At 43.4% G+C, this 23,274-nt stretch overlaps 1 protein-coding gene and 1 long non-coding RNA gene across 10 annotated transcripts in view; one reads left to right on the top strand and one right to left on the bottom strand.

The window, feature by feature from the left end:
• Positions 1 to 23,274, bottom strand: part of LOC118385832 (rho GTPase-activating protein 20-like) — a 77,354-nt gene that overhangs the window by 14,878 nt on the left and 39,202 nt on the right. For both annotated transcript variants that reach the window (XM_052522357.1, XM_052522356.1), the window contains exons 3-7: positions 3,481 to 3,651; positions 2,675 to 2,824; positions 1,060 to 1,101; positions 821 to 905; positions 584 to 728 (exon numbers count right to left, since the gene is read on the bottom strand). In XM_052522357.1, the coding sequence (XP_052378317.1) occupies positions 584 to 728; positions 821 to 905; positions 1,060 to 1,101; positions 2,675 to 2,824; positions 3,481 to 3,651 (593 nt within the window). The remainder of the gene's footprint in view (positions 1 to 583; positions 729 to 820; positions 906 to 1,059; positions 1,102 to 2,674; positions 2,825 to 3,480; positions 3,652 to 23,274) is intronic.
• LOC127931098 (uncharacterized) lies at positions 20,231 to 22,508 on the top strand. 8 transcript variants are annotated; one of them, XR_008139797.1, is made up of 8 exons: positions 20,231 to 20,345; positions 20,388 to 20,513; positions 20,556 to 20,597; positions 20,724 to 20,765; positions 21,186 to 21,563; positions 21,812 to 22,017; positions 22,186 to 22,227; positions 22,270 to 22,508. It is a non-coding gene; the product is annotated as an uncharacterized LOC127931098 (long non-coding RNA). The 8 variants fall into 8 exon arrangements; XR_008139793.1 differs by lacking the exon at positions 20,388 to 20,513 and having other exon boundaries at positions 21,812 to 22,508; XR_008139796.1 differs by lacking the exon at positions 20,388 to 20,513 and having other exon boundaries at positions 20,231 to 20,303; positions 21,812 to 22,508.

Consider the following 23,274-nt stretch of genomic DNA (forward strand, 5'->3'; position numbering starts at 1 on the left):
TCATTTCTCAGAACAAGAATAGACTGACGAGTTTCAGAAGAAAGTTCTTTGTTTCTGGCCATTTTGAGCCAGTAATCGAACCCACAAATGCTGATGCTCCAGATACTCAACTAGCCTAAAGAAGGCCAGTTTTATTGCTTCTTTAATCTGGACAACCGTTTTCAGCTGTGCTAACATAATTGCAAAAGGGTTTTCTAATGATCAATTAGCCTTTTAAAATGATAAACTTGGATTAGCTAACACAACGTGTCATTGGAACACAGAAGTGATGGTTGCTGATAATGGGCGTCTGTACGCCTATGTAGATATTCCATAAAAAATCTTCAGTTTCCAGCTACAATAGTCATTTACAACATTAACAATGTCTACACTGTATTTAAGATCACTTCTTTCAAAAACAAGGACATTTCTAAGTGACCCCACTTTTGAACGGTAGTGTAGGTTGAGTAGGTACTGAGTACGTATTGTAAAAGTTTCCCTTGACCACTGACTAGGGTCAACTTGTACCGTAAACTAAACAAGAGAGATATGGCTGGGTTTAATGTGAGTGTAATGGGTTGTGGGGTAAAGGAGTTGAACTCACCAATGAGTGGGTAGGGGGAGTCATCTTTAATGGAGCTCACCCACAACTGGTGGTCTTTCACACAGCCCGAAATGCCAAACTGCAGTAGTGCCATTTGGATGACATCAGTGGTGCTGTCTGAATTACTTACAGCTAGAGTCTTAGCCTAGGGGAAGACAAAAACATTAGAAAAATGAACACACATGACGGAACACACACACACACACACACCTGCACCCATACATAAACAGTACTTACATAAGCACAATTCCCAATGTCCTTTGCAAATATCTTCAGAGGAATGGTCTTGGGGTCATCCTTCTCTTTCTCTTCGTTTATTCGACTATAGGAACGAAGGAGGAAGTTAGCGTAAAAAACAATACCTTCTTTAACACAAGCAAGACTAAACACATTATTCAAGCCACTGAAGTCAAGCCATAGACTATTAGTATCAGAGGAAGTTATGAACAATATCGTCATCCGTCATTTCTGGTTACCTTTTGATGAGAAAAAGCCACTTCTCCTTGTGCTCCACAGAACTGCAGACAGACAGAGAGAGAGATAGAAAATTAAGTCGGACAACCAATATTATTTTTCTCATCTTCTCTTACATAACGTGTCCCTGTAAAACTGTATTTTTTCTATGAATTCCTGGTATCAAGGCATATAGTGTGTTTGTGATATTTTATCACAACTAGCTCTCTGTGGTCAGAGTAGTTTTGTTTTTTACTAGGAATATGACTCTGGTTGTGGTGCGGTGTTGGGATGATAATTTACTGTTCTAGTGGTTGTTCTTTTTCTGAGACAGTCCTGTACTGTACACTAAATTTCCTTTCGTACAGTACGCGGAGGCAAAGTCATTAATATCCGTCGGGTGATTGGTTGAGGATTCTTGGGTGCGTGACGTCACTCTGACCCCTCACCAAAACATGGCAAACAATTTATTTCAACTCGGGTCTGAAACCAGTAGTAACCACGACATTGAATGACAATTAACATAAAAATGACATATGAATCTGAAATTCTAACTCCCCAATAACATTGTCGCAGAGGAGGGCTTGCTATCAGCTGTTTTCTTATGAAACAGCTCAGATAGCAAAGTGCTAATGTGCGGCCCGGGCTACCTAAAGTTAGCTAGACTCGAGACCTCGTGGGGACATAGGATTCAGGAGCCAGTGGGTTAGATATTAATCCACCATGGGCAACAACAACTGGCTACTAGCTTGTTTTCAGACAAATATGTTCAACTCATCCAGTGACCAGCACATTTAGAAGGATAGCTATTGACTGAAATGTAGCTAGCTTACTGGCTAGCTAGCATGCTAGCTCACACTGGCCATGCAGTAGCCAAACTAGCTAGCTAGCTCACTAATCGTGGATGCCAAGACACAGCTATCTAGACTTGGGAGCTTATGGGCACATAAGCTACATTAGCCAACTGGTTAGACATGATTACATCATGGGCAACAATATCTGGCGACTAGTTCGTATTCAGACAAATCATTTCAACTAATTTTTAGTTTACACACTGACCACCGCATTTAGGAGGATAGCTCATTACTGAAATGTAGTTAGCTATATCACTGGCCAGGCAGTAACTAATTGTGGACGCATTACCTATTCTTTGATACATTTTGGTTAACTTGCTCATATCAAGCATACCATCAAGCAACACATATCAGACCGTTTGTGGAAAGGTAAAAATAACAATTTGTGGTCTTGTTTTTTGAATGATCGGACAGTGAAACTAAAATAGGTTGGTCACTAGCTGGTGAGGCTTTCATTTATTTCCCAGTTAATTTGGTGATCAAGCTGACGCTGCATTTCCCAAGTTGTTCGGTCAGTGCTAACTGCTCATGCCGGCAGATATCATGAATATTCATGTTCTTGCCCAGCCTTCCTACGGAAGGACATTTCGCGTACATACTACATACTCAATGAGGATTTATTAAAGGGACATTCTCACTACATACAGTAAGCGTGTGTGTGTGTGTGTGTGTGTGTGTGTGTGTGTGTGTGTGTGTGTGTGTGTGTGTGTGTGTGTGTGTGTGTGTGTGTGTGTGTGTGTGTGTGTGTGTGTGTGTGTGTGTGTGTGTGTGTGTGCGCGCATACCTGAATGTGGCGACACAGTTGAAGGTAGGCCAGCCCATGACAAAGCTCCTGTCTAGACTGGTGCTGCCCTCACACACCTCCTCCATACAGCCTGCTGTCCACATCTCACACAATCGCACCTGAGCCTTCAGTTTAAAGTGTGTGGATGACCTGCAGCAAACACGAGAGGGTCACACACAGTTTAACACACAAGCATACATGCGCTGAATCACGTTTCTGAGCGCATACATTTATTAATATCCTTGGTGGAATTCTCAACATTCCCACAGCAAACCTGCTGTATGTACACGTGTCTATGTCTGTGAACACCCCCGATACACACACACTTTCCTATCATACTCTTTTTAACCCAGAATGTAATAAAGCCAATTATAGCTGTCTCCACTATGTATGGGTCAGCTCCACCCAGAGGCACATGATGTTGAATATTCAGTTGGTTGGAGAGAGAGGCCCTGTTTTGCTGCCACAACATCACAGCAATGTTGCATCAACACCCTGAAAATATCTGGAGCATTGCCTGAAGGTTGTGTTCTGGGTGGGGAGCCCCTCTGGCCCTGATGAGTGGTCTCTGATCTGGGCACGGCCTCAGATGGATTTAATTGGCTGAGAGGTAATTATAGGCCGGATAGAAACGATAGGAGGGGAGGGAGGCATGAGGGAGGGAGGGAGGGAAGTATAGGGCTCACAGTCCCGGGAGACAGGGTTTTTAGACTTGAGTAGGGAAGAGAGGGATGGAATGCAGTTTTTAGCAGTTGCCTTCTGCTCTTTGCCCCCCCCCTCTCTCTCACAGACACACACAGACTCACTTGGCCTTGGCGATGAGGAGTGTGTCAGTGAAGAGGAAGAGGTGTCTCTCCTGCGTCTGCAGGCCAGTCTTCAGCTGTGTGTGGGCGTGGGCCAGGAACACCCTGCCTGGGGAGAGGAACGCCTGCACCAGGGGACACGTCTCTGGGCTGACCGGAGACAGGCAGTTCTCCCTGTCAACACACATACATGTTAGAATAACCAGGTAAACACATCACATGGGGTTAGAACAACCAGTTCAACATACAGTAGAGGGATGATTTCAGGTTAGCTCCCAATGGGCCAATGGGTCAGGATGATTACTGTTTGGGGTCAGAGGGAGAGGAAGTGTGGATCCCTTTTGTTGTGTCATTTATTTATTTTCTTCATTTTATTCTTTGCCTTTATTTAACCAGGTAGGCAAGTTGAGAACAAGTTCTCATTTACAATTGGGACCTGGCCAAGATAAAGCAAAGCAGTTCGACACATGCAACAACAGAGTTACACATGGAGTAAAACAAACATACAGTCAATAATACAGTAGAAAAACAAGTCTATATACGATGTGAGCAAATGAGGTGAGATAAGGGAGGTAAAGGCAAAAACAAAGGCCACGGTGGCAAAGTAAATACAATATAGCAAGAAAAACACTGGAATGGTAGATTTGCAGTGGAGGAATGTGCAAAGTAGAGATAGAAATAATGGGGTGCAAAGGAGCAAAATAAATAAATACAGTAGGGGAAGAGGTAGTTGTTTGGGCTAAATTATAGATGGGCTATGTACAGGTGCAGTAATCTGTGAGCTGCTCTGACAGCTGGTTCTTAAAGCTAAGTGTTTTGAGATAAGTGTTTCCAATTTCAGAGATTTTTATAGTTCGTTCCAGTCATTGGCAGCAGAGAACTGGAAGGAGAGGCGGCCAAAGGAAGAATTGGTTTTGGGGGTGACCAGAGAGATATACCTGCTAGAGCGTGTGCTACAGGTGGGTGCTGCTATGGTGACCAGCGAGCTGAGATAAGGGGGGACTTTACCTAGCAGGTTCTTGTAGACGACCTGGAGCCAGTGGGTTTGGCGACGAGTGTGAAGCGCGGGCCAGCCAACGAGAGCGTACAGGTCGCAGTGGTGAGTAGTATATGGGGCTTTGTTGACAAAACGGGTGGCACTGTGATAGACTGCATCCAATTTTTTGAGTAGGGTATTGAAGGCTATTTTGTAAATGACAACGCCGAAGTCGAGGATCGGTAGGATGGTCAGTTTTACAAGGGTATGTTTGGCAGCATGAGTGAAGGATGCTTTGATGCGAAATAGGAAGCCAATTCTAGATTTAACTTTGGATTGGAGATGTTTGATATGAGTCTGGAAGTAGAGTTTACAGTCTAACCAGACACCTAGGTATTTGTAGTTGTCCACATATTCTAAGTCAGAACCGAGTAGTGATGTTGGACGGGCGGGCAGGTGCAGGCAGCGATCGGTTGAAGAGCATGCATTTAGTTTGACTTGTATTTAAGAGCAATTGGAGGCCAAGGAAAGAGAGTTGTATGGCACTGAAGCTCGTCTGGAGGGTTGTTAACACAGTGTCCAAAGAAGGGCCAGAAGTATACAGAATGGTGTCGTCTGCGTAGAGGTGGATCAGAGACTCACCAGCAGCAAGAGCGACATCATTGATATATAAAGAGAAGAGAGTGAGTCCAAGAATTTAACCCCCATAGAGACTGCCAGAGGTCCGGACAACAGGCCTCCGATTTGACACACTGAACTCTATCAGATTACTGCACCTGTACATAGCCCACCTATAATTTAGCCCAAACAACTACCTCTTTCCCTACTGTATTTAAATGATTTATTTATTTATTTTGCTCCTTTGCACCCCATTATTTTTATTTCTACTTTGCACATTCTTACACTGCAAATCTACCATTCCAGTGTTTTACTTGCTATTTTGTATTTACTTTGCCACCATGGACTTTTTTTGCCTTTACCTCCCTTATCTCACCTCATTTGCTCACATCGTATATAGACTTGTTTATACTGTATTATTGACTGTATGTTTGTTTTACTCCGTGTGTAACTGTGTCATTGTTTGTGTCGAACTGCTTTGCTTTATCTTGGCCAGGTCGCAATTGTAAATGAGAACTTGTTCTCAACTTGCCTACCTGGTTTTAACCAAAGGTGAAATAAAAAATAAAATCAGAGAAGTAGTTGGTGAACCAGGCGAGGCAATCATTTGAGAAACCAAGGCTATCGAGTCTGCCGATGAGGATGTGGTGATTGACAGAGTTGAAAGCCTTGGCCAGGTCAATGAATATGGCTGCACAGTATTGTTTCTTATCGATGGCGGTTAAGATATCGTTTCGGACCTTGAGCGTGGCTGAGGTGCACCCATGAGGGATTCGAAATGGTCTGTAATCTGTTTGTTGACTTGGCTTTCGAAGACCTCAGAAAGGCAGGGTAGGATAGATATAGGTCTGTAGCAGTTTGGGTCAAGAGTGTTCCCCCCTTTGAAGAGGGGGATGACCACAGCTGCTTTCCAATCTTTGGGAATGAATGAACCCAGTGCTCCCTATAGGCATTCCCAATGACCTCCTAGTATCATTGTAACAAGGTTATCCACTTCCTCAGCTAGGGCTTACATAGCCTTACAGCCCTGGTGTATGTATAGAGTGGCGATCTGAGCTGTGACATTAGACAGATGGTGTTATCCTCGTGTGGCTGGGATAATGTAATTTGTAAAATAATGTAAAAGACAAAGACCAAGGCACTTCAGACAGTCAGTCTTCCATTAGTTAATTCCTTACAGTACGTAACTGATTAATTACACAAGTCAATGGGAAAGGTACAGTATCTGTGTTTTTGAATGACCATGCATGTGGAGGGATATTCCATAGCAAGCTTTTGGTGCTTCCCAGTGTTGGGAGGGAACTGTTTGAAGGGAATTCTCTTGGGTTGTGGACTAAGATTTTTTTTTTTACCTTTATTTAACTACGCAAGTCAGTAAGAACAGCCTAGGAACAGTGCTGCATTGTTCAGGGGCAGAACGACAGATTCTTACCTTGTCAGCTCGGGGATTCAATCTTGCAACCTTTCGGTTGCTAGTCCAATGCTCTAACCACTAGGCTACCTGCCGCCCCTAATGGGTGATGATGGGTGTGTGCGCACCCGTTTGTGTGTACATGCGTGTGTGGCTGACTTGCTCAGTTGGTAGAGCATGGTGCTTGCAACGTCAGGGTTGTGGGTTCGATTCCCACAGGGGACCGGTATGAAAAATTATGAAAACGTATCCATTCACTATGTAATTCGCTCTTGATAAGATTGTCTGATAAATACCTACAATGTAAATGTAATGCTGACAAAGAGGAGGAAGTCAATCATCTCCTTAAGTCTTTATTAAACACAACACATTTTGCATGGCTAAACACAGGACTACTGTTAAGGTACACTACATTTTCTGCTCGTTGAATATCTCATTCCAAAATCATGGTATTAATATGTAGTTTGTTCCACCTTTGCTGGTATGACAACCTCCACTGGTATGACAACCTCTCGGAAGGCTTTCCAATAGATGTTGGAAGATTGCTGCGGAGACTTGCTACCATTCAGCCACAAGATCATTAGTGAGGTTGGGCACTGATGTTGGGTGATTAGGCCTTCCTTGAAGTCGGTGTTCCATTTTATCCCAAATGTGTTCGATGGGGTTGAGGTCAGGACTCTGTGCAGGCCAGTCAAGTTCTTAAACACCGATCTAAAAAAAAAAACTGCTCGAACCACGAAAAATAGCCACAGACAATGGTCAATTCCTCCTCCTCCACCAAACTTGACAGTTACCACTATGCATTGGGGCAGGTAGCGTACTGGCATCCGCCATACCCAGATTCGTCTTCCGGACTACCAGATGGTGACGCGTGATTCATCACTCCAGAAAATGTGTTTCCACTGTTCCAGAGTCCAATGGCGACAAGCTTTACACCACTCCAGCCGACGCTTGGTAATCTTAGGCTTGTGTGCGGCTGCTCGGGCCATGGAAACCCATTTCATGAAGCTCATGACAAACGGTTATTGTGCTGACGTTGCTTCCAGAGGCAGTTGGGAATTTGGTAGTGAGTATTGCAAACAAGGAAAGATTATTTTTACCTGCTTCAGCACTCGGCGGTCCCGTTCTCAACCACTTCGCGGCTGAGCAGTTGTTGCGCCTAGATGTTTCCACGTCACAATAACAGCACTTACAGTTGACCGGGGCAGCTCTAGCCAGGCAGAATTTGGAAGAACAGAATTTGGAAGAACTTGTTGGAAAGGTGGCATCCTATGACGGTGCCACGTTGAAAGTCACTGAGTTCTTCAGTACGGGCCATTCTACTGCCCATGCTTGTCTATGGAGATTGCATGGCTGTGTGCTCGATTTTATACACCTGTTAGCAACGGGTGTGGCTGAAATAGCCAAATCCACTCACTTGAAGGGGTGTCTACATACTTTTGGCCATGTTGTGTATATACATGTATGTGTGAGTTAGCCACAGATCAGTAGATAGGGTTTATCAAACACACTATTAGAAAATACACTATATATACAAACGTATGTGGACAACCCTTCAAATGAGTTGATTCGGCTATTTCAGCCACACCCGTTGCTCTTGCACACAGCCATGCAATCTTCATAAACAAACAGGAGAAATAATGGCCTAGGGCTGTTTTTCATGGTTCAGGCTAGAACCGCTTAGTTCCAGTAAAGGGAAATCTTAACGGTACATCATACAATGACATTCTAGACGATTCTGTGCTTTCAACTTCAGTTGGATGCCCCCATGCACAAAGCGAGGTCCATTCAGAAATGGTTTGTCGAGAACAGTGTGGAAGAACTTGACTGGCCTGCACAGAGCCCTGACCTCAATCCCATCGAACACCTTTGGGATGAATTGGAACGCAGACTGCGAGCCAGGCCAAATCGCCAAACATCATTGCCCGACCTTACTAATGTTCTTGTGGCTGAATGGAAGCAAGTCCCTGCAGAAATGTTCCAACATCTAGTGGAAAGCCTTCCCAAAAGAGCGGAGGCTGTTATAGCAGCAACTAACTCCATACTAATGCCCATGATTCAAGAATGAGATGTTCGATGAGCAGCTGTCCACATACTTTTGGTCATGTAGTGTATATCCACTTGAACAAGAGAATAACTTTTCCTGGATATTATTATTATTAGATCAAGAAGATGCGTGTGTTAACTTTGGAAGGGACAACTTGTCCAAGAGCGGGAAGAGAACAATGACAGTCATCCGATCATGAAAAACACAGAGAAACACACAGATATAACCACTGTATCAGGTTCTAGAGAAAGATGTATCTGCCATGGGCAAGTACAGCAGATGGAACAAGTTGGCATTTTTACGGGGAACAAAGGAAATCGTTGCAGGGCTCTGTCCTTTCCTGTTTACATCAGGCTGTGAGATCCGATTCTCAGCTCACATTCAAGAGATAATGACCCTGTACACACACACACACATCATCTTGACCCCCAACCCCATAGAATTCCATTCAAACAGTTCCCTCCCAACACTTGGAAGCACCAAAAGCTTGCCATGGAATATCCCTCCACATGCATATTCCATAGTCAGTGAAAAACACATACCTTTTCCATCGACTCATGTAATGAATCAGTTATGTACTGTAAGTAATTCACTAACAGAAGACTGACTGACTCTGAAGTACCTTGGCCTTTTTACAACTCTTTTTATTCCAAGTTTGCTATTGATTCATTGCTTCTGGATGACTTTTAAAGGCAGAAACCATGATTCAAAACCAGGTTGGAATTTGTAGGAGGGAAAATTGGGGAGGTTCATATCCTCGTACCCCCCTAAAAATTCTGGAATATAACCGTAAATAACACCATAACAGACAAAAGATGAGCTTCAGCGCGATATTATAATTAGATTTTTATTTATTTAACCTTTATTTAACTGGGCAAGTCAGTTAAGAACAAATTCTTATGTACAATGACGGCCTATCAAAAGGCCTCCTGCGGGGACGGGGGCTGGGATAATATATAGGACCATATAGAAGACCTCAACACTTTCTTCTCTACATGCTTTTCTTAATATATCTGGGAAATGCCTATGTCATAGAACCCCCCCACACACAGAACACCTTCCTGTAATATCTCTCCCTGGCTCTCTCCCTCTATAAAAGATACCAGACTTCCATATTCAGCCCCCCTCCCCCTGAATGGTTGATTGGCAGCTGAGCTCCTGGTCCATTGAAGCTGATGGATGACTGACTAACAATCCCATTGTGTCATGTGATGTTGATAAATTGGGCATAGAGGCCGTTTGCATCTACACACCACATATACATGGCCATCTTTGTTAGTGAACAGTCCTGTGGAGCGAGATGTTGACTTTTCATAGACAATGCTTGTTGTTTATTCTCGGGGGGCTGCTGTGGGATAAGGTCTCTAAACCCAACCCTGGGAGACAACAGCACAACACAGCATACTAATGTCCCAGCATGCCTTTAGGGAGAGAATGGTGAATATTGATGAGCCCTCCATCACTATATCAGGCCTACTAGCCAAACAGAATGCCTAATGAGTGGCACCACCCTCTGGTAATTGCCAGGGACCTCACAATACGATATTATCAATAGATTCTCACGATTTACATGATTCGGTATTTATTGAGATTCGATCCTGCGATTATATTGTGATTTGATGTTCCATACATATTGCTCACTATATGACTGCTGCAGAGAGACAAGAGGGAGCATGATACTTTTGGGTGGCTCAGTCATGTTGGCTCACTATTTAAAAAGAAGATGGAGAACAAGCTATAGGATGAAAAGTACTGGCGTTTTGGCGCAGGTACAGCCGACTATCTCAAGCTAGCGCTATCTAGCAAAATCAACAACTACAAATCGATACTTGGAGTAAAAGTATCTATATAATATTGTCCAAAATAATATCACGATATGTAAATACCCCTATTCACCTCCATTACTACTTATCCTGATTATGGTCACACTGGCTTTCTGTAGTCTCTCTCTTTCTCACACACACACGAACACACACACGGAGGTGGGGTGTGTCAAGGTTACTGGAGGCTGCTGCCAGGAGATGAGGTCACCCTGGTCCAGATGTGTGTTGTAACCAGACCAAGAGGACATGTCCCTCAGATGACACACCCACACCCCTGTTCTAACAACATCTTAACTCCCCTTGTGTTTTGATGGGACAAAGATTTTCTGTAGCTCAGCGAAAAGCTCTAGAATGATGCTCGTGCACTGCATCCCCTAGGCAGACATTATACATCCATATATAAGACTGTCCTTTTGCTTTGCTCTAGTTAACATATGTGTGTTTGTGTGTGCGTGTGTGTACTGCTGTCTGCCTGTCATCTCCACTCCAACAATAAATGGCCAACAGCTCTCCTGCATATTTCAACTAATTTGTTATTGAGGCCCAGCGACCAATATCTTTTCATTTATTATCAATTTGTCTGCACCTGTCAAACCCCAAGTAGTGCTTGACTTATCTTAGGGGCACAAAATGATTTGTAGTTTATGACAACAATCTAAGGGAAAAGCAAATTAATTGCAACCCCTTGTCAAGAGAGAGGAAGGGGGAACTTTACACAAATCTCATTGACTTATGTAATGTTTGAACTTTGACTGGGTGATAAAATCAAACAGTGTGTTTGGACCTGATGATGTGTGTGTTGCGTGTCTCAGCAACAAGTATTAGCAATAGCTTGACTTCTCCTCCAGTCAAACACTGTCCAGACCAACACCAGTGACACTCTGCGAAGTGGTGTGATTGACAGCGCAGTGTGTGTGTTAGCCGTCCTGTCAACTCATGGTGAAAGACCTAAGTCGAAGTGCACAAGGCACCAATACATTGCTGCCAATTCTCCATGGTTACGTCTTGAATGAAGACATCACTACTGACATGGATTTATAATCCACACTATCTGACCGAGGGGACTACACTCACTTCTCACACACACACACACACACACACACACACACACACACACACACACACACACACACACACACACACACACACACACACACACACACACACACACACACACACACACACACACACACACACACACACACACACACACACACACCTCTCTTCGGTTCACAATCTTTCCTTATCTAATGTGAGTCATCTAGTGTATCCAGTGACTCATAAAGTGGACCCCGTAGCAGGGGAGTTCGGGTCTTATAAAAATAACATCAGTGTGATCTTTCCAAAACTCACTTCATGGTTTTAATGGAAAGCAAGGGCAACAGACCTTGTCTCTCATACATATGGTAGAAGGAGATCTGGAGGGTGCCATGGTTGTTGAGAATGAGGAGGTAGAATATGGAAGGACAAATGGAGGCATGTACTGTACATGCATAAGTTCTAGTGTGGACAATGACCATAGTGAATATGTATAGATTGCCTATAACTCCAGCTGTAGAAGGTAGTAAAGGACTCCATGTTATTGGGAATAATAAGAGAAATGAAGCACTGTCTTATAAAACTCTCCATATCAGGAAATGTCTCCTGCATGGTGACACGGTGGCTGGTGGCCATTAAAAACAGGGTCATTATTGCTAAAACTACGTTAAGTTTCTAATATTCCCCTCCTCCCATATCCATTTCACTGCTGCAGGCCATATTGTGCTGTGCCTCAGTAGGGACTGACTGTAGCCCTGGAGTGGTAAAGCTGGAGCAGAGTGAGGCGACTTCTAGATGAGGTGAAGGGGGGAGGGGTGACGTAAGTGCCTGAGCGAAAGGACAGAGTCACCACACAGAAACTCTAGGCTTGATGATAAAAGCAGGCAGGAATCACCTGGGCCAGCAAAGAATTTATAGCAGAGTAGTGTGTTTCCCTGAAGAAAAGTAAATCATTTGGAGAGAGAGACAGAGAAAAATACAGAAAGAGATAGATCGAGAGAAAGAGAGACAGACAGAGAGAGAGACAGACAAAGAAAGAGAGAGGGAATGCATAGATTAGGGAGTTGAAGAGAGAGATAGAGAGAGGTAGAGATGTCTTCATCTCATCCAACACGCCTCGCTTCCCTGACCTTTAACTTCTCCCCACTGTGAATCACATGATAGCACCATGCCACCTCTAGCACCATGCCACGCTCTCTGGACAAGCCCTTCCCTGGAGAACCCCCTTGACCCTGGTGACCCCCGTCGTTCTCTGCACCTCCTGATGAGGAGTTAGAGGTCAAGGCTTAGAGCATTAACCCAGTCTCCTTCGCTCCTGAGAATGTCTCCACCACAGACACTCTCACTAAGTGTCTACAATTCGCTTGCTCTCTCTCTCTCTCTCTCTCACACACACACACACACACACACACTTTCTCTCTACACTCAGACACACAATACCTCCAGCCACGAGAGCAATGAACCATTAAAGCATCAACAGCGTTCAGCTCAACACTCCTATGTGGTCCAGTTTCACACAACATGCTCCAGCTCAGCCTACACTAACTGAGTAAACAGTTAGCACTAGAAAACACATAAATATTTCCAATAACACCAGGACAGGACAAGGTTTCTCTACTCTAGTCTCTCTAACTCTGCAATAATGTTAGTTTGGTGTGTAAGAGATTACATTTTCAAGTTCTAATGTCACAGAGTACAGTTTCACTAAGTACACTAAGTACAGTGAAATGCCTTTCTTGCAAGCTCTAAACCCAACAATGCAGTAATCAATGACAATGTCATACTAAAAATAATAAGGTAGGACAAAAACACACAAGAAATAAAAAAAATAAGTAGAACATGATAAGGTAAGTAAGCATACCATATTATACAGGGTCAGTTCCAGTACCATATTTTATTTATTTATTTATTTATTTATTTATTTATTTATTTATTTATTTATGTATTTATTTTTTATTTCACCTTTAATTAACCAGGTAGGCCAGTTGAGAACAAGTTCTCATTTACGACTGTGACCTGGCCAAGATAAAGCAAAGCAGTGTGACAAAAACAACAACACAGAGTTACACATGGGATAAAAGTACAGTCAATAACACAATAGAAAAATCTATATACAGTGTGTGCAAAATGTAGTATTAGGGAGGTAAGGCAATAAATAGGCCATAGTGGCGAAATAATTACAATTTAGCATTAACACTGGAGTAATAGATGTCCAGATGATGATGTGCAAGTAGAAATTCTGGAGTGCAAAAGAGCAAAAAAATAACAATATGGGGATGAGGTAGTTTTGTGGGCTATTTACAGATGGGCTGTGTACAGGTGCAGTGATTGGTAAGCTGCTCTGATAGCTGATGCTTATAGTTAGTGAGGGAGATATGTCTCCAGCTTCAGTGACATTTGCAATTCGTTCCAGTCATTGACAGCAGAGAACTGGAAGGAAAGGCGGCCAAAGGAGGTGTTGGCTTTGGGGATGACCACTGAAATATACCTGCGCATGCTACAGGTGGGAGTTGCTATCGTGACCAGTGAGCTGAGATAAGGGCTTTACCTAGCAAAGACTTATAGATGATCTGGAGCCAGTGGGTATGGTGACGGTTATGTAGTGATGGCCAGCCACCACTGCATACAGGTTGCAGTGGTGGGTAGTATATATGGGGATTTAGTGACAAAACTAAAGGTTACACTGTGATAGACTACATCCAATTAGACTACATCCAAGCTATTTTGTAAATGACATCGCCGAAGTCAAGGATGAGTAGGATAGTCAGTTTTGCAAGGGTATGTTTGTTAGCATGAGTGAAGGAGGCTTTGTTGTGAAATAGGAAGCCGATTCTAGATTTAAATTTGGATTGGAGATGCTTAATGGGGAGTTTACAGAGTTTACAGTCTAATCAGACACCTAGGTTTTTGTAGTTGTCCACATATTCGAAGTCAAAACCGTCCAGAGAATTGATGCTAGTCGGGCGAGCGGATGCGGGCAGTGATCGGTTGAAGAGCATGCATTTAGTTTGACTTGCATTTAAGAGTAGTTGGAGGCCACGGAAAGAGAGTTGTATAGCATTGAAGCTCATCTGGAGGTATGTTAACACAGTGTCCAAAGAGGGGCCAGAAGTATACAGAATGGTGTCGTCTGCGTAGAGGTGGATCAGAGAATCACCAGCAGCAAGAGCGACATCATTGATGTATATAGAGAAGAGAGTCGGCCCGACAATTGAACCCTGTGGCACCCCCATAGAGACTGCCCGAGGTCCGAACAACAGGCCCTCCGATTTGACACACTGAACTCTATCTGAGAAGTAGTTGGTAAACCAGGCGAGGCAATCATTTGAGAAACCAAGGCTGTCGAGTCTGCCAATAAGAATGTGGTGATTGACAGAGTCAAAAGCCTCGGCCAGGTCGATGAATACAGCTGCACAGTAATGTCTCTTATCGATGGCGGTTATAATATTGTTGTGATGTCTCTCTGGAAGGAGATCCTTGCCCTGAGCTAATAGAAGTCCAGTCCGAAAACCTCTTCTCCGTCGGCAGCGTCTTACAGCAGCCTCTGAGATAAGTTCAATTGCCCTGAGGGGTACGAACAAAGGATCCAATTTGGGAAAGTCATATTCCTGGTCATATTGCTGGTGAGTTACCGCCGCTCTGATATCCAAAACTTATTTCCGTCTGTATGTAATAACACAAACAACTGGGCTAATAATGTAAGAAATAACACACAAAAAAATTAAATACTGCAATGTTTCTTAGGAGCTAAAAGCAGAGCTGACATGTCTGGTGATCTGGCCTACCACCGTGGTGTCGTTAGAAAACTTGATAATGGTGTTGGAGTCATGTGTGGCCACACAGTAATGGGTGAACAGGGAGTACAGAAGAGGACTAAGCTTACACTAAGCTTATGTGGGGCCCCTGTGTTAAGGGTCAGCGTGCCAGAGGTGATGTTGCCTACCCTCACCACCTGGGGTCGGCCCATCAGGAAGTCCAGGATCCAGTTGCAGAGGGAGGTGTTCTAAGAGGGAGGAATCCTAAGTTTGGTGACAAGCTTGAAGAGGACAATGGTGTTGAACGCTTTGCTGTAGTCAACAAACAGCATTCTCACATAGGTATTTCTCTTATCTAGGTGAGTGAGGGTAGTGTGGAGAGCAATTGAGACTGCATCTTCTCTGGATCTGATGGGGCGGTATGCAAATTGGAGTGGGTCTAGGGTGGCTTGGATGGTGGAGTTAATGTGTGCCATAACCAGCCTCTCAAAGCACTTTGTGATTACAGAAGTGAGTGCTACAGGGCGGTAGTCATTGTGGTATGAAACCTTATAGTTCTTAGGAACAGGAATGATTGTGGTCATCTTAAAACATGTGGGGATTACAGACTGGGATAAGGAGGGGTTGAAAATTACTCTGAATACGCCTGCCAGCTGTACTGTGCAAGCCCTGGAATACCGGCGGGGCCCGCAGCCTTGAGGGTGTGGACCGCATTAAAGACCCTTCTCACGAACCCTCACTGTGAGTACAACGTTGCTGATGCATTTTCTAATGAAGCCAGTGACTGAGGTGGTTAGCTCATCAATGTTATCGGCAGAGTCTCGAAACATATTCCAATCAGTGTTAGCAAAGCAGTCATGTGGCCAGTGTTGTGTTCTAGACCATTAAAAGCGAGACCGATTCAAGACCAAGACAGGAGCAAATCGAATCCGAGTCCAGACCAAGACCGGAGGGAGGAGGGGCAAAACCGAGTCAAGACCGAGGCCAGAAAAATGCAAGTCAAATTCAAGACCATGATTGTAATTTTGTTAGAACAACATATGGTTTCTTTTGACATTGAGAATAGTGAAAAGATGCATTCTGAGGCAAAATGGAGCCCCTCTACAAATGATTTCTAACCCAAACACAGTAGGGAATGATGGGCCTTCTATGCCTTCAGAGAAGGGCTAAAGATTTATAAAATAATGATTATAACAATAATGATATTTTATAAAGTTATTTTCAGTGATCTTCTGATTTAATCTAGCTTTTGTTGTGGGCTAGTTTGCAATGGCTGCATCAGGTGTTATCAAATAGGATGTTGTTGCTAATTTGTTAGCGTCTCCCTTTACAAGAATAACTTTCAATAAGAAGTTAAGTTTTAAATGATCATCATCTGGTGAGTAGAACTGTGTTTTTATTCCAGTGCGCTTGCTGTTGTTAGCCATTAATTTGAAAATAACTGGTGTGGGAAACATTGCTGCATTTAAAGTGGAACTGAAAGAATTTTAGCAACATTAAAATCATATTCAAATCTGTTCATATACACCCCCAGGAAGAATATGACACTTTAAAAAAAAAATCCTGACAAGCGACCACTTAGATATGGTCATTTTCAGGTTTTCATAAATTCATAGAATGATTGGGAATTATGTATATTAAGGCATTTGTGAAAATTCTTTAGTAATATAGAGTGGAGAAAGTGGCCGTGCGTTTGGACAATTAATAGACACTGCTGTAAATAAAACAGACTAAAAACAGCTGTCTTGTCCTGGACTAGAGTCTACACAGACCGGTGAGCTATAGCCAATCAGAGCTGCAGTAAGCCTTTATATAAACAAGCCATTTGCCACACGGGCCTGCCTTCATTCACTTTGAACTGGACTGTGTGTTTACGGGCAGTAGGGCCTGCCTTCATTCACTTTGAACTGGACTGTGTGTTTATGGGCAGTAGGGCCTGCCTTCATTCACTTTGAACTGGACTGTGTGTTTACGGGCAGTAGGGCCTGCCTTCATTCACTTTGAACTGGACTGTGTGTTTACGGGCAGTAGGGCCTGCCATCATTCACTTTGAACTGGACTGTGTGTTTACGGGCAGTAGGGCCTGCCATCATTCACTTTGAACTGGACTGTGTGTTTACGGGCAGTAGGGCCTGCCTTCATTCACTTTGAACTGGACTGTGTTTACAGGAAGTTGCAACAGCGCAACTTTAGATAATTACAACGTATTCGCCAAAAGCCACAAAATACACGTGAATGAATTTCTGAAAATTCTATATGTAAACATCACGGTAGTCCTCATACATTTGAGAACTTTACAGTCCTACTAATCAAACGACCATGAAAAGGTAGGCTGTCTCTCCCTCAGTTATGCACATTAACAACTAATGCTAGCCAGAGCAAGATGAGCTCAAATATAACAAAGGATTATTAGATCAACCCTGTCAAACTTTTTCTTCTAGTTGGCCATCAAAATTGGACTGATAAACGATGGGGAATTGTAGCCTCCTCGTCCTTCTGCAGTTTGCCTGGCATGGCATGCTTGTCCCAACCAAGCACCGAAGCTAACTGGCTAAAGTTGGCTAGCTTGCTAGCTAGCTACTTCCAGACATAAATGAGAGAACACCTCACTCTGACCATTTTACTCATCGTAGCAGTGCTGGTTAGGCTGTTTACATGTTATCTAGAGCGTTCTTGACTAACTATTACTTTTTGTGCCTACGTTTACTGACATTGGTTATATTCAGTGGGTATTGCGCATTTGTAAATTCAGATGAGAGTGCTCTGAAATTACTCAGTAGATAGCCAGAGTGAATTTGCGAACGCAAGAGATAGGCTAACTGGATAACAGTCGTTCAAGTTCTTGCTATCTAATCAAATGACACCTGCATCTCTAGCTGTGTATAGCAACCGAAAAAAAGATGAGGGGAAAAAGTCAGTCACTCACCCACTCCTCCAATGGCATGACATCCTCCTAGCAGCTAGCTAACATTAGATTATGTGGTTTTAGTTTGCTACAGTACATGATTATATATGCTATCCTAGCAGCCACATTATGACTGACTTGTGATCGTTTGAATTTTTTTATTGGACCTTTATTTTAACTTGGCAAGTCAGCTAAGAACAAATTCTTCTTTACAATGACGGCCTACACCTGCCAAACCCGGGGCCAATGGTGCACCGCCCTATGGGTCTCCCAATCACGGCCGGTTGTGATACAGCCTGGATTCAAACCAGGGTGTCTGTAGTGGCGCCTCTAGCACTGAGATGCAGTGCCATAGACCACTGCCCCACTCGGGAGCCCATGCTAGTTTGATTGTATTGACATTCCCAGCCTTAGTTACATTTGTCAGTTTTGTCCAGAATATTGAGTCATTGAAAACCGAAACAGTGCATCCCGAATGGAGGCAGTAAACAATGTACCAGGCCAGCTGTGATTTACAACCTGATATCAATATTTGTTGTGCTACCAAGAAATGTATTGGAGAATTATATTAATCATACATTGAACTGCATCCATCTATTCTGCCAACAATATCTTAATGTACATCATGGAACGTTGAGTCAAATATAACCTATTTTTAAAACCTCTTATCAAGTTAGTTTGTAGCATAAACTGTACTAAATGTGAAATGGTTTTTGCAATGGGAAGTAATAGTTGTACATTTCGATTAGGAAATGCTTAATGGTTGTGTTTTTGTATTCTTATGATTGGGACCTACTGGCTTATTATGTTCGAGTTTATGGACTGCTTATATTTTAACATCATGCTGTGTGTGAAGTGGGCATCCTCAGATTTTGCACAAAAGTTCCCAAATGGCCTGCTCAGCGAAGGCACCCTGTGTGAAAAATATGAGTTTTCCTATAGATTTTCAGATTTTCACTCTCAAAATCACACTTTTGTTTTATAGAAAATAGTCACACATTTGATGGTCAAAGTCCACAACAATTCTTAAACCACAACAATCTGATTGGGTGGGCCTATCAGGGCCTGGCTCCCCAGTGGGTTGGCCTCTGTCAACCCAGGCCCATCCATGTCTACACCCTGATGCAAGCAGCGCATGATTACATTTACATTACATTTAAGTCATTTAGCAGACGCTCTTATCCAGAGCGACTTACAAATTGGTGCATTCACCTTATGACATCCAGTGGAACAGCCAATGACAATTGCGCATCACAAATAGCCTACTAATCAACACTTCAGACTAAACATTTTCAAAACCTGGTTTGCATACCCATTGTTGCCTTAGTTAGCATTTACTGATAGATCTCATAAGTTGAAACATCTTTCCTACCCTACCGACTACCGATGACATTCTTCTGTGATCTGCTCCAAGCCAAAACCAGTTGAGAGCTGCACACTCTTGCTGCCTGCAGATGATATTCAGCTAAAACAAGGCTGTGTGCATGTGAATATATTTCATGTGCTTTGTGGTTGTGTAGGCTACTTTGTGCATGATTTCTCTATATAACTGATCATATACCTCCACTACACTACTTTGATACACATCAATAGAGATTAAGGAGTTAGTATTAAGTTATGCCCGCTGAAACAAAAGTGGCTATAAGGCTTATACTGTACCTGCGTATACCCTCTACTCCACCACTGGCCCTTTGTGTTTTACAAAAAGTGTACTCTCATAAATGAGTGAGCTGGTATTACAGTTGCTGTCCTTTCAGAATCACCAACCTGTCACACATTGAAGGCCTATAGGTTCGCCACTGTACTAACCTGTCACACATTGAAGGTCTATAGGTTCACCACTGTACTAACCTGTCACACATTGAAGGTCTATAGGTTCACCACTGTACTAACCTGTCACACATTGAAGGTCTATAGGTTCACCACTGTACTAACCTGTCACACATTGAAGGTCTATAGGTTCACCACTGTACTAACCTGTCACACATTGAAGGTCTATAGGTTCACCACTGTACTAACCTGTCACACATTGAAGGTCTATAGGTTCACCACTGTACTAACCTGTCACACATTGAAGGTCTATAGGTTCGCCACTGTACTAACCTGTCACACATTGAAGGTCTATAGGTTCACCACTGTACTAACCTGTCACACATTGAAGGTCTATAGGTTCACCACTGTACTAACCTGTCACACATTGAAGGCCTATAGGTTCACCACTGTACTAACCTGTCACACATTGAAGACCTATAGGTTCACCACTGTACTAACCTGTCACACATTGAAGGCCTATAGGTTCACCACTGTACTAACCTGTCACACATTGAAGGTCTATAGGTTCACCACTGTACTAACCTGTCACACATTGAAGGCCTATAGGTTCACCACTGTACTAACCTGTCACACATTGAAGACCTATAGGTTCACCACTGTACTAACCTGTCACACATTGAAGGCCTATAGGTTCACCACTGTACTAACCTGTCACACATTGAAGGTCTATAGGTTCACCACTGTACTAACCTGTCACACATTGAAGACCTATAGGTTCACCACTGTACTAACCTGTCACACATTGAAGGCCTATAGGTTCACCACTGTACTAACCTGTCACACATTGAAGGCCTATAGGTTCGCCACTGTACTAACCTGTCACACATTGAAGGCCTATAGGTTCACCACTGTACTAACCTGTCACACATTGAAGACCTATAGGTTCACCACTGTACTAACCTGTCACACATTGAAGGCCTATAGGTTCACCACTGTACTAACCTGTCACACATTGAAGGCCTATAGGTTCGCCACTGTACTAACCTGTCACACATTGAAGGCCTATAGGTTCACCACTGTACTAACCTGTCACACATTGAAGGCCTATAGGTTCACCACTGTACTAACCTGTCACACATTGAAGGCCTATAGGTTCACCACTGTACTAACCTGTCACACATTGAAGGTCTATAGGTTCACCACTGTACTAACCTGTCACACATTGAAGGCCTATAGGTTCACCACTGTACTAACCTGTCACACATTGAAGGCCTATAGGTTCGCCACTGTACTAACCTGTCACACATTGAAGGCCTATAGGTTCACCACTGTACTAACCTGTCACACATTGAAGGCCTATAGGTTCACCACTGTACTAACCTGTCACACATTGAAGACCTATAGGTTCACCACTGTACTAACCTGTCACACACTGAAGACCTATAGGTTCACCACTGTACTAACCTGTCACACACTGAAGACCTATAGGTTCACCACTGTACTAACCTGTCACACACTGAAGACCTATAGGTTCACCACTGTACTAACCTGTCACACATTGAAGGCCTATAGGTTCACCACTGTACTAACCTGTCACACATTGAAGACCTATAGGTTCACCACTGTACTAACCTGTCACACACTGAAGACCTATAGGTTCACCACTGTACTAACCTGTCACACACTGAAGACCTATAGGTTCACCACTGTACTAACCTGTCACACACTGAAGACCTATAGGTTCACCACTGTACTAACCTGTTACACTGAAGACCTATAGGTTCACCACTGTACTAACCTGTCACACTGAAGACCTATAGGTTCACCACTGTACTAACCTGTCACACATTGAAGGCCTATAGGTTCACCACTGTACTAACCTGTCACACATTGAAGGCCTATAGGTTCACCACTGTACTAACCTGTCACACATTGAAGGCCTATAGGTTCACCACTGTACTAACCTGTCACACATTGAAGGCCTATAGGTTCACCACTGTACTAACCTGTCACACATTGAAGGCCTATAGGTTCACCACTGTACTAACCTGTCACACTGAAGACCTATAGGTTCACCACTGTACTAACCTGTCACACATTGAAGGCCTATAGGTTCACCACTGTACTAACCTGTCACACATTGAAGGCCTATAGGTTCACCACTGTACTAACCTGTCACACTGAAGACCTATAGGTTCACCACTGTACTAACCTGTCACACATTGAAGGCCTATAGGTTCACCACTGTACTAACCTGTCACACATTGAAGGCCTATAGGTTCACCACTGTACTAACCTGTCACACATTGAAGGCCTATAGGTTCACCACTGTACTAACCTGTCACACATTGAAGGCCTATAGGTTCACCACTGTACTAACCTGTCACACATTGAAGACCTATAGGTTCACCACTGTACTAACCTGTCACACATTGAAGGCCTATAGGTTCACCACTGTACTAACCTGTCACACTGAAGACCTATAGGTTCACCACTGTACTAACCTGTCACACACTGAAGACCTATAGGTTCACCACTGTACTAACCTGTTACACTGAAGACCTATAGGTTCACCACTGTGCTAACCTGTCACACTGAAGACCTATAGGTTCACCACTGTGCTAACCTGTCACACTGAAGACCTATAGGTTCACCACTGTACTAACCTGTCACACATTGAAGGCCTATAGGTTCGCCACTGTACTAACCTGTCACACATTGAAGGCCTATAGGTTCACCACTGTACTAACCTGTCACACATTGAAGGCCTATAGGTTCACCACTGTACTAACCTGTCACACATTGAAGGCCTATAGGTTCACCACTGTACTAACCTGTCACACATTGAAGACCTATAGGTTCACCACTGTACTAACCTGTCACACATTGAAGGCCTATAGGTTCACCACTGTACTAACCTGTCACACATTGAAGGCCTATAGGTTCGCCACTGTACTAACCTGTCACACATTGAAGGCCTATAGGTTCGCCACTGTACTAACCTGTCACACATTGAAGGCCTATAGGTTCACCACTGTACTAACCTGTCACACATTGAAGGTCTATAGGTTCACCACTGTACTAACCTGTCACACATTGAAGGCCTATAGGTTCGCCACTGTACTAACCTGTCACACATTGAAGACCTATAGGTTCGCCACTGTACTAACCTGTCACACATTGAAGGCCTATAGGTTCACCACTGTACTAACCTGTCACACATTGAAGGCCTATAGGTTCACCACTGTACTAACCTGTCACACATTGAAGACCTATAGGTTCGCCACTGTACTAACCTGTCACACATTGAAGGCCTATAGGTTCACCACTGTACTAACCTGTCACACATTGAAGGCCTATAGGTTCGCCACTGTACTAACCTGTCACACATTGAAGGCCTATAGGTTCGCCACTGTACTAACCTGTCACACATTGAAGGCCTATAGGTTCG

This window comes from Oncorhynchus keta, chromosome 7 (assembly GCF_023373465.1).
Source record: "Oncorhynchus keta strain PuntledgeMale-10-30-2019 chromosome 7, Oket_V2, whole genome shotgun sequence".
NCBI classification, from domain to species: Eukaryota; Metazoa; Chordata; class Actinopteri; order Salmoniformes; family Salmonidae; genus Oncorhynchus; species Oncorhynchus keta.